Here is an 11,832-nt window from a genome sequence, read left to right as displayed (position 1 = left end):
TATAGCTGTGTGTGTGTAGTGTACAGTTGTGTATAGCTGTGTGTGTAGTGTACAGTTGTGTATAGCTGTGTGTGTGTAGTGTACAGTTGTGTATAGCTGGGTATGTGTAGTGTATAGTTGTATAGCTGTGTGTGTGTAGTGTACAGTTGTGTATAGCTGTGTGTGTGTAGTGTATAGTTGTGTATAGCTGTGTGTTTGTGAACAGCTGTGTGTAGCTGTGTGTGTGTAGCTGCGTGTAACAGAACCTGTTGAGCAGGAACGTATCATCACTGCAGGTCAGAGCCTCCAGCAGAACCTTCTTCTCTGAGACGGCGGGGGAGGAGTGAAACTTCATCCAGATGAACTCCCACACGTCCTCGTCCATCAGAGACACGCCCGTGCAGTACACGATGTCCCGCACGTTAGGGGGGATCCTATAGGGTGCAGACATCGGGTTCATTTATACACCATATTACAGCATATCTACGGCCCTACCTAATTCACGACTGTAAAAATTATCTACGCACGTGATCATCTCGTAGTCTGTGCTTAAAAGAACAAGCCAGGGTTACATTAGCAATCCTACAGCAATTCAGTTAGCAATCAGTTAGTCAAAATGTCCAAGATGTGGAAATAACTATGCGGGTAACTATGCATTCCATAAAAAACCTATGTTTTAGAATTTACCATCCAACAAGCTCATCATCATGTGTCCATATACTTTTGGTCATACAGTGCGACTGGTAAAATAATAAATGGTGATTCCTGTACCTGTTCTTGTTGCTGGAGATCCACTCTGAGATGAGCGACATGGCCTGTCGGTGGCAGTGCTTATTCCCAAAACTGCACGCCAGCATGATCACCTCCCTCTGTAACTCCCTGAGAGAGAAGGAGCAGAATGATAATCATCAGGAGGAGGAGGAACGTCCTTACTGACGCCTGCCGTGTTACAATTCAGAGAGGGTTACACCGGGTGTAGTCTGGGTCGCATCTTATTTTAGCAGTGAGGACGTCCACACTCACTCAGTCTGATGGGCGGCCAGCGGGAAGGAACCGTCCACGTTCACGCTCGGCCAGACCAGCTTATGGTACCTCTGTTCCACCTGCTTCAGGACGTAGTTCTGCAGGTAGAGGAGAGAGAGAGAGAACCAGGATCTCAGTGAGGTCTGATGATTCAGCAACAAGGATCAGATCTGATAATGTGTGGGAGGACGTGACTGATGAGGACATGAACCCCTTCCCTTAATATTCAGATATGCTTAAAATGTCCCCTCAAATATACTGATATAATAATAATAATAATAATAATAATAATAATAACAATGATAATAATAATAATAATAATAACAATGATAATAATAACAATATTAATAATAACAATAATAATAATAATAATATTAATAGTAATAACAATAATAATAACAATGATAATAATGATAATGATTACTGATAATAATAATAATAATAGTATTTAATAATAATAATAATAATAATAATAATAATAATAATAATAACAATAAATAATAATAATAATAATAATAATAATAATATTTAAAGCACTTTCACAATGTGCTTCACAGGTGACAGCAAAATAATAAAATTCTAATAATAATAATAATAATAATTATTATTATTATTATTATTATTATTATTTCCCCCTTTTTAACCAAAGTTTAACAAGCTGACTGCAATATAATACAAATGTAGAAATAAGCACTTAACCCTTTTAAAGCCTAAACCACCAAAACATTGCCCAAAAAAATCTAATGTTTTGAAACTGGAGTGTTTATTTGACTTTCTGTGAAATACAAAAAAAAAAAAAGAAAATAAATAAATTAACTAAAAGTTTGCAAATATGAGTTTTGTTTTGTATCATATTTGATACATCAAGATTTAATGTATTCATTTTTTTATCTATTGTTCACTGCATTTTTTTTTTTACAAACAAAAATCTACCTACTTTTTAACCCCTTTCCCTTTTAAGTTCCTTTAGTTTTTTGAACTTAAGTAATTTAAATAAAAAATCAACCAGAGGGGCAGGAGACAAGTGTCAAATTGTGCACATCAAGTTTTTCAGAAAACAATATACAAACTGATGATGTAGAGGTCTCTAAAACTCAGGTATCAAATATGATACACTTGGCATTATAGGGTTAATACACAGAATAAATTTTTTTTAAAAAGTGCAAATGCAGCATTAAAAGAGGTAAAAGCAAAAAAAGGAAACAATATAAAAATGCAGGTGCACGTGATAAATCATTAAAAGCTCATTTAAACAGTCCTGGGTTCGATTCCCAGGTGATTGCCCAGGTGCTTCCTGAATTTTGCCCAGTGAATTGAACCCACCGCAACCCTGACCAGGATAAAGCGCTGGTAAAACAGACACTGAATGAATAAATAAATGAATAAATGCTATGCAAAGCTTTACTGTGCTAAACACGTCTTATTAATTAAATAGGTCCCGGTATTCAATGTCAGGCTGAAGGTAAGTGTTCACGGCTGGAGGCGACCACCTTCTTCCACGTCCTTGAACAACTCCCCTACAGAACCGTTACTCCATTTTCAGTTAGGAGGATTTGTGTTCGCTGCCCTTGGATTATATTTACATTTACATTTTCAGCATTTTACATTTTCATCTAGAGCGACTTACAGAAGTGCTTCCATAGTGAACGTTACCTTACTCTAGTTTAACAGTCCAAGAACACAGATCTGCTGAAACCCTGTTAGAACCAAAGTGTTCCGAAGCTCGTTTCACCACTTGGGTGCCAGTACAGAGAAGAACCTTGATGCTGATGCTTGTCTTCCTTGAGTTCTGGGTGGAGGATCAAGTCGAGTGAGACTAGTGGCTCTGAGGTTGCGTGGTAAAGAGTGGGGTTTGATTAGACCTTGAAGGCAGCTTGGTGCTGGTCCATTTTTGTAGGCACTTTGTAGGCAAGCATCAGTGTTTCAAACTAAATGCGAGCAGCTACAGGAAGCCAGTGAAGAGAACGCAGCAGTGGGGTGATGGTGTGGCAGCAGTGGGGTGATGGTGTGGCAGCAGTGGGGTGATGTGGCAGCGTTTAGGTTTGTTAAAGACCACCCGAGCAGCTGCATCTTGGATGAGCTGTAAGGGTTTAATAGTGGACATAGGAGCTCCAGCCAGGAGGGAGTTGCAGTCGTCCAGCCGTGAGATTACGAGTGACTGGACCAGAATCTGAGTAGCTTCCATGGAGAGAAATGGCCAAATCTTCCTGATGTTGTAGAGGTTCCTACAAGATTCGGCCATGACTGGTGGAGGATAAGGGAATGGAGGGTAGACACAACCCTGAAGGGCATGGTAAATAGTATAATGGAAAGGGTACTCTGTCCCACTGACAATCCCAGTCCATGGATCAGAAGACACAACAAATGCTGGAACCGTCCTCCCATGAACAGAGTAGCATACAGGAGCTGGTAGCTATCGTCCCAACTCTTAAATAATCTCAACCCTACGTTTAGACTGAATCGCTGATCATTCAGCACCCATGTTCACACCGGAAGCGTCATCACCGCTTGTGGGCATTTGGCTGACATGATTTAACTGACGCCGAGCAACTTTCACTGGCTAGTATCTACAGAGCATGTACAAAAATCTATTTAATCACAAATCAGACGTGTTCACACTAAAAATGAAAATCCTGGAAGGAAATCGCTCGTCTATATATTTCATCCCTGTGTGGTCTATCACTGACTGTACATTCAACATGACACGAAAACTGTGTTCGTTCTCTGAACTGGACTCTTTTCTCATTCAAATTAAACTTATACAATGTTTTTAAATATTTGTATAAATATATTTATGTTTTTATGTCGAGCACCAGCACACCAAGTCAAATTCCTTGTATGTTAAAACTCACTTGACAATGAATGTGATGCTGATTTGATAGTGGACCTTAAAAGGAAACCCTCAATGCTGCTTCCCATCACAATATCCAACAGCACCGTGTCTGCTGTGGAGACCTTTAGGTTCTTGGGAACTACAGTTTCCAGTGATCTAAAGTGGGAGTCCAACACCAGCTCCATCCTCAAAAAGGCCCAGCAGGGGCCGCTCAGGTGGCGCAGCTGTAAAACACGCTAGCACACCAGAGCTGGGATTTCGAATACATCGTATCGAATCTCAGCTCTGCCATCCGTCTGGGCTGGGAGGCTACATGAACAAGGTTTGGCTGTTGTTCATCCAGGGTGGGAGCCGGATAGGGACCTCATAACTGATGCAATCACGACCTCTGCTGGCTGATTAATGGTGTCTGCACAGAGTAGAAGAACAATGCTGATAAGGGTGTGTCTCTCCGTGCACAAAGCTGATCCACATATGAACTCGCCTCGTGCAGGTGAAAAGATGCAGTCAGTACTGCACACGTTTCGGAGGGGGCGTGTGTTAGTTCACTGTCCTCAATCAGGACGGGGGTCAGCCCCCATAGAGAGAAAGCATAACGCACAATCAGGTAAACATTGGACGCACTAAAAATAGAAAGAAAAAGGGGAAAATGCATAAAAAAGGCCCAGCAGAGAATGTATTTTCTGCGTTAACTGAGGAAACTTGGTCTGCCACAGGAGCTGTTGATACAATTCTACACTGCAGTTATTGTACTGTAGTCTATCACAGTATGGTTTGGATCAGCCACAAAACAGGACAGATGCAGACTGCAAACAGTTGTGGAAACAGGAGAGAAAATAATCAACGCTCTCCTGCCCACCCTGCAGCACTTTTACACAACAAGAACCAAGAAAAGGGGGAGAAAATCTAATCACAGACTCCTCACATACTGTGTCATCAAACTCATTAATAACTACACGGGCAGACATAACATGATGAGCACTGACAGGTGACGTGAATAACACTGATTATCTCTTCATCACGGCACCTGTTAGTGGGAGGTATATTAGGCAGCAAGTGAACATTTTATCCTCAAAGTTGATGTTAGAAGCAGCGAGCAAGTTTGATGAGGACCAAATTGTGATGGCTAGACGACTGGGTCAGAGCATCTCCAAAACTGCAGCTCTTGCGGGGTGTTCCCGGTCTGCAGTGGTCAGTATCTATCAAAAGTGCTACAAAAAAGGAACAGTGGTAAACCGGCGACAGGGTCATGGGCGGCCAAGGCTCGTTGACGCACGTGGGGAGCGAAGGCTGGCCCGTGTGGTCCGATCCAACAAACTGCTTAAGAAGTTCATGCTGGTTCTGATAGAAAGGTGTCAGAATACACAGAGCATGACAGTTTGTTGTGTATGGGGCTGCACAGCCGCAGACCAGTCAGGGTGCCCACGCTGACCCCTGTCCACCACAAAAAGCGCCAACAATGGGAACGTGAGTATCAGAACTGGACCACGGAGCGATGGAAGAAGGTGGCCTGGTCTGATGAATCAGGTTTGCTTTTACATCACGTGGATGGTCGGGTGCGTGTGCGTCGCTTACCTGGGGAACACACGGCACCAGGGTGCACTATGGGAAAAAGGCGAGCCGGTGGAGGCAGCGTGATGCTTTGGGTGACGTTCTGCTGGGAACCTTAGGTCCTGCCATCCATGTGGATGTTACTTTGACACGTAGCCAGTGGTGTATAGTAACGAAGTAATAATACTTCGTTACAGTACTTAAGTCGTTTTTTGAAGTACTTGTACTTTACTGGAGTATAAACATTTTTTGGCAACTTTCACTTTTACTCCACTACATTTTCTAAAGAAATTGTGTACTTTTACTCCGTTACATTCGCTGTATGTAAATTCGTTACTCGTTACTACAAAATGAAAGTTAAATGATGTGAGATGTGTGACGGACTGTGAGTGCTTGTGAGTTAGACGGTGGTTAAACACATTAATGCGCATGTGCAAACGTTCTCTAAACGCTATCGGAGTTTTCTAAAAGTGCGTCGTTCACCCAAAGACCGGCAAATATGGACATTTCAGAAGCTCCAACACACTGATGTAAGTTAACAATGATTAATAAAGTAAAGCTGCAGCATCAGCGGTTTTTCATATTATTAGCATTAACATTGTTCAGATATCTACCTTCCATTTCCAAAAAAGATTATTTAAATACAGCTTATTTTACTCAAATATTTTGATTTAAAATAATGGTTGAACAGATCATTAAGAGGATAAAAGAGCTGCACGTTTTGTTAAACTCTCTTGAGTTTTGCTTTAAATTAATTATGCCAAAATTATTTTTTTGTTATTGAAATACTACCCAAATAAAAAGATGGGACAGTATAGAAAATGCAAATAAAATAGATGCAGTGTTTCTTACATTTACATCGACTCACATTCTAAACACGTTGGAACAGGAACATTTAGGGCTAGTAATAAGTTAAAAAAAACAACTAAATATTGTCATGATTTCAAACAGGTGATGTGAACAGTTGATTATGATCATGAATTGGCACAAATCATGTTCAGATAAAAGGAAGAAAACAGGTTAATTGTTAAGGTGCTTTACAGGCTTAAAAGAACAATCTTTATATTTAAAATGACCGCTTCCATTTATACTAACAGCATTTACTTTTACTTCTACTTTTAATACTTAAGTACATTTAATATCAAATTATTTTTGATACTTAAGTTCATTAAACATCAGATACTTTTAGACTTTTACTCAAGTAATATTCTAAAAGGTGACTTTTACTTTTATCAAACTAAATTTCTGGTAAGATACTTGTACTTTTAAGCTCTAATTAAAAAAGAATGATGGTCGGTCACATTGTGGCATCCTATCGCTGCCGGTCTGCACATAGGCTTACTGATCAAGACAAAACCCAGAAACAGCAACACTCGACTAGAAGTTTGCTAACAAATCTTTTCTTAATGACAAGCGGGTCTCTGATGACACCCCGAAACTTCTCAAAGTACAAGAAGCTCAGATTCTGTGGGCCAGAGGATTTCTGGTGACCAGTATATTAGTTCAGAATTCGAGATGTATTCCTAGCATGGTCGTGATCTCTTTTACAAAATAATTAAGTCTCGAGAGCACGAGCTGTGTGGAAGCTTCACAAAAAGTTCAGTCCTCTATCAGTGTGTTCAGGAGTCAGCAAAGAAACGCCAGATCTTAACGAGGCTCCCTGATGAAAGGCCGGACCATAACTATCATCAACAGCAACCCTGACCATCAGGTAACACACACACACACACGAGTACATTAATATCTGGACTGTATGAAAAAACAGCAAAACCATAGACAACAAATATGAAAATAATAATAATAACAAAATGATAAACACAGCAATAATAAAGACAGCAATATCAAAATGCAATATTTTAAAAAATATTTATCTACTGCTTCTACATCAGTGGTAAATCCAGAAAAAAGCAAGGGTGCAAACAAAGGAACTTAAAAATATAAGAAAATATAAATAAAACAAAAGCAGAAATAAACATAGTTAAATAAAATAGATAAATAAAACAAAAGCAGAAATAAACATAGTTTATTTCCTGCAGAAATACGGTGGGGCACGGACTCCACGAGCTTGCGGAAATATTCTGTAGGCGATGAATGCCACACTTCCTGCAGAATGCTCCACAATTCTGTCGAATTCCATGGCAATCCAGATGTGTTGGGTAACGTCGAGATCTGGTAACTTATAATTTGGCGTCTCAGAAGAGGCCAATCTCGTCAGAATGACTGCAAGACAGGAACGGGTGTAACTCGTCAGACAGGAGGCACACATAGCGTTCACCCATCGGAGATGTTTGTAGACGTACCAGGGGTCCCACGGAACGCCAGCTAAACAAAAGCATAGGTGGTGCCGCTATGTGCGTAATAAATCAGTTTTGTTTTGCTTGGTTGCCCAACAGTATGTGGTATTTATGAAGTAACGTACGAAGTTCAGGTGTTCCATTGCTAAAAAGTGTATGTGCACTCTGGAAATAACCACTGTAATCATTTTAATTCTTTTATTAACTGAGGAAGGCAGAAGGTGCACAGTAGTCTTTAAATTGAGGGCTCAGGTAGTGCAGCAGCTTGGTGCATTAGCGCACTGCAGCTATTACCTTAATTTTGAGTCTCAAAGGCGTAGCAGGGCGCTTAACGTTTATTCACTGTAATTAGCATAAAATGAAGAGCTCAGACAGGACAGAATTGTATTTACGCTGTACTATGATGGCGAGAGCCTACCAGGCGACTATACTGTATTCAAACAAAAACCTTAGACATGTCTGTTAGCGCTACACCATTTGCCAACAGACTCCCCACGAGCTCTTCCTGCAACATCCCCGTCTGCAGTACTCAGTTTGGCCTGACAGTTAGAGGTGTAGATGGACGGAAATTGGAGTTCTATCTAAACAGCACTTTAAAGCAGTCTCTGCGCCTCATCAACTGTTACCCACTACACCAGGAGACAACACTTAAACGGATACTTGATACTCAGCTCTGAGCTGAGCCATTCAACTACTTTTTCTCTTGCTAGAGGAGGCGCAGATGAACAAAAAAGTGGAGTTCTACCTGAACTTTTTCGATAGCAAATGTTCAAATGTTACCCACTAGAGAAGACGCAGATGAACGGAAAGTGGAGTTCTACTCTGAGTCTTTTGAATTTTTGACACAATATCTAGTTTTCTGCTTGCTAGAGGAGGCGCCGATGAAAAGAAAGAGGAGTTCTCCCTAAACAGCACTTTAAAGCAGTCTCTGCGCCTCATCAATTGGTACCCACTACACCAGGAGACAAAACTTAAACTCAACTCTGAGCTGAGCCATGCAACTTCTTTTTTGATTGCTAGAGAAGACACAGATGAACAAAAAGTGGAGTTCCAGCTAAACAGCACTTTAAAGCAGTCTCTGCACCTCATCAACTGTTACCCACTACACCTGGAGACAACACTTAAACAGATACTCGGGACTCAGCTCTGAGCTGAGCCATTCAACTACTTTTTTGATTGCTAGAGGAGGCGCAGATGAACAGAAAGTGGAGTTCTTCCTGAACAGCACTTCAACAGCAGTCTCTGCACCTCATCAAGTTACCCACTACACCTGAAGGGAATGCTTTAAAAGCATATTTGGAACTCAGCTCTAGACTCTGGGTCTTTTGAATTTTTGACACAATGTTTAGTTTTCCTCTTGTTAGAGGAGGTGCAGATGAATAGAAAGTGGAGTTTCCCCCTAAACAGCACTTCAAAGCAGTTTCTGCACCTCATCAAATGTTACCCACTATACCAGGAGACAACACCTAAACAAATACTTGGGACTCAGCTCTGAGCTGAGCCATTCAACTACTTTTTTGATTGCTAGAGGAGGCGCAGATGAACAAAAAGTGGAGTTCTACCTAAACAGCACTTTAAAGCAGTCTCTGCACCTCATTAAATGTTACCCACTACACCTGAAGGGAACGCTTTAAAAGCGTGTTTGGGACTCAGCTCTAGACTCTGAGTCCTTCAAATTTTTGACACAATGTTTAGTTTTCCTCTTGTTAGAAGAAGCAACGATGAACAGAGAGTAGAGTTCCCCCTAAACAGCACTTTAAAGCAGTCTCTGCGCCTCATCAAGTTACCCACTACACCTGGAGGCAACACTTAAATGGAAACTTGATACTCAGCGCTGCACTAAGCCATATTTTCTTTGGTTTTCAGCTCTTTCATCTTCTGCAGTTGGGTTCATTGTCCAGTTTAGAAGGTGTAGGGGGACTCATGCCTCTTACAAGGGCCTCAACCCTCTATGACATTTCCATCATCAAGAAAAGCTTTAAGCACATTTGGATTTTGACCCCTCTGTGGGTCATAAATAATCGAAATAATCTACAGACAGAAAAACTAATGCATGTTAATGTAAACAATCACGTTTGACCTCCACGGCTGTCATTATGCTGGTGATAGATCACGCCGTACCGCCGCAGCGAGGAGAAGATCTAATTTGATCTTAAACGAGCGCTGAAAGGTCAGACGGGTTAATGGAGCTTCACCTACACTAAAGAAGCTGTAGTCCTCCGTACGGTCCAGAAGCTTGTCCAGCTGGTACAACGCACGGCTGGCAGCGTGCCAGGGTAGGAACTCGTCCTCCTCGGGTAGGTACGAGATGATCTGCAGCGGGATGGTCTGAGGGAGATACCCCGCCCTGCAGAGAGAGGAACACAGTCAGAGATACGGCAGTGAGGAGGAGATACGTTCTCACCAGTGGTCTCAGACATTTGGCACCAAGTGTTAATCAATACAGCTCAGTCTCTGGCTGACCGATGTGTGATTATTTTAGAGTTGCTGTTCATAAATAAAGAAGTGTCCTTCTTTTACTACATTAAACCACGTTAAGCTTTATTTTGAACCAGAAGCGTTTTAGACTCTGGGAGAAGCTGATTCTCATTCTCACCGTTTCTCAGAAGCTGGAGCTGTAACACAAGTTTAAAAGTGAAACAGGGAGGAGAATCCAGATAAACACAGATACATGTGGAGCTGTAACACTGGATCTGATGGGTATTCATGTCGTGGTCACTTTAATGGCATTTTACGACTCATGCCAAGAGCTGAGCAAAGCAGCAGTTTGCGCCACTCTGCTTAGTGTGAATGTAGCTTCACTAAGACTATTTATTTATTTTATTTATTTTGTTTATTTGTTTATTTTCTTATTGTGACTGTAGCTTCATTAATTTTATTTATTTATTTATTTATTTATTTGTTTGTTCATTTTCTTAGTGTGAATATAGCTTTACTATTTTTTATTTATTTGTTCATTTATTTATTTATTTTCTTAGTGTGACTAGCTTCAGTAATTTTTCTTTATTTATTTATTCATGTATTTATTTTCTTAAGGTACATGTAGCTTCATTAATTTTTATTTATTTATTTATTTTGTTAGTGTGAATGTAGCTTCATTAATTTTTATTTATTTATTTATTTTGTTAGTGTGAATGTAGCTTCATTAATTTTATTTATTTATTTTATGTGTGAATGTAGCTTCATTAATTTTATTTATTTATTTTCTTAGTGTGAATGTAGCTTCATTAATTTAATTTATTTATTTATTTATTTATTTATTTTCTTAGTGTGAATGTAGCTGCAGCAATTTATTTATTTATTTATTTTCTTAAGGTACATGTAGCTTCATTAATTTTTATTTATTTATTTATTTTGTTAGTGTGAATGTAGCTTCATTAATTTTTATTTATTTATTTATTTTGTTAGTGTGAATGTAGCTTCATTAATTTTATTTATTTATTTATTTATTTATTTATTTATTTATTTATTTATTTATTTATTTATTTATTTATTTATTTATTTATTTATTTATTTATTTATTTTCTTAGTGTGATTGTAGCTTCAGTAATTTTATTTATTTATTTATTTTCTTATGGTACATCTAGCTTCATTAATTTTTATTTATTTATTTATTTTGTTAGTGTGAATGTAGCTTCATGAATTTTATTTATTTATTTATTTATTTATTTTTTTTTTTCTTAGTGTGAACGTAGCTTCACTAATTTTATTGTCTATTATACAGAAGGATGGAGGAGGTCCTGACTGTTGACCTGGAAAATCTCGGTTTAAAGACACTCGGTTTAAAGAAACAGTGGCATATAAGAGATTATTTGTGATGTCATGTAGATCTATTTTTTACTCTCTGGCTGCGTCTGAAATCGCATACTTAAACAGTACGCACTAGATTGGAGGCAGTGCACAGTAATCGGGCGGTAAAGCAGTACGCTCTTTCAGTACGCAAGTGTGCAGTATGCACGTATTCGGACACATGACTGACACATATTTGATTTGTCCACCAAAAAAAGTGCAAATGGCGACTACAATTGATTCGGATTCAGTTGTTGATGTAGATCCTGCTGAAGCAGATCCAGGTGATGAAGCTCCTACCATCAGCTCACCAGAAATAAACTCACTACATCAACCAGAATCAAAAAAATAACAGAGATTTTA

The 11,832-nt window shown here is 39.3% G+C and overlaps 1 protein-coding gene across 1 annotated transcript in view; it reads right to left on the bottom strand.

Annotated features, from left to right (window-relative positions):
- The window catches only part of LOC134325153 (thyrotropin-releasing hormone-degrading ectoenzyme-like), a 77,905-nt gene that overhangs the window by 7,565 nt on the left and 58,508 nt on the right, over positions 1-11,832 (bottom strand). Inside the window, exons 14-17 of the mRNA XM_063007237.1 lie at positions 9,880-10,027; positions 1,003-1,100; positions 751-858; positions 246-413 (exon numbers count right to left, since the gene is read on the bottom strand). Of these exons, the coding sequence (XP_062863307.1) occupies positions 246-413; positions 751-858; positions 1,003-1,100; positions 9,880-10,027 (522 nt within the window). The remainder of the gene's footprint in view (positions 1-245; positions 414-750; positions 859-1,002; positions 1,101-9,879; positions 10,028-11,832) is intronic.

Source organism: Trichomycterus rosablanca, chromosome 1 (assembly GCF_030014385.1).
Source record: "Trichomycterus rosablanca isolate fTriRos1 chromosome 1, fTriRos1.hap1, whole genome shotgun sequence".
NCBI classification, from domain to species: domain Eukaryota; kingdom Metazoa; phylum Chordata; class Actinopteri; order Siluriformes; family Trichomycteridae; genus Trichomycterus; species Trichomycterus rosablanca.
This window is presented reverse-complemented; position numbering and strand designations above follow the sequence as displayed.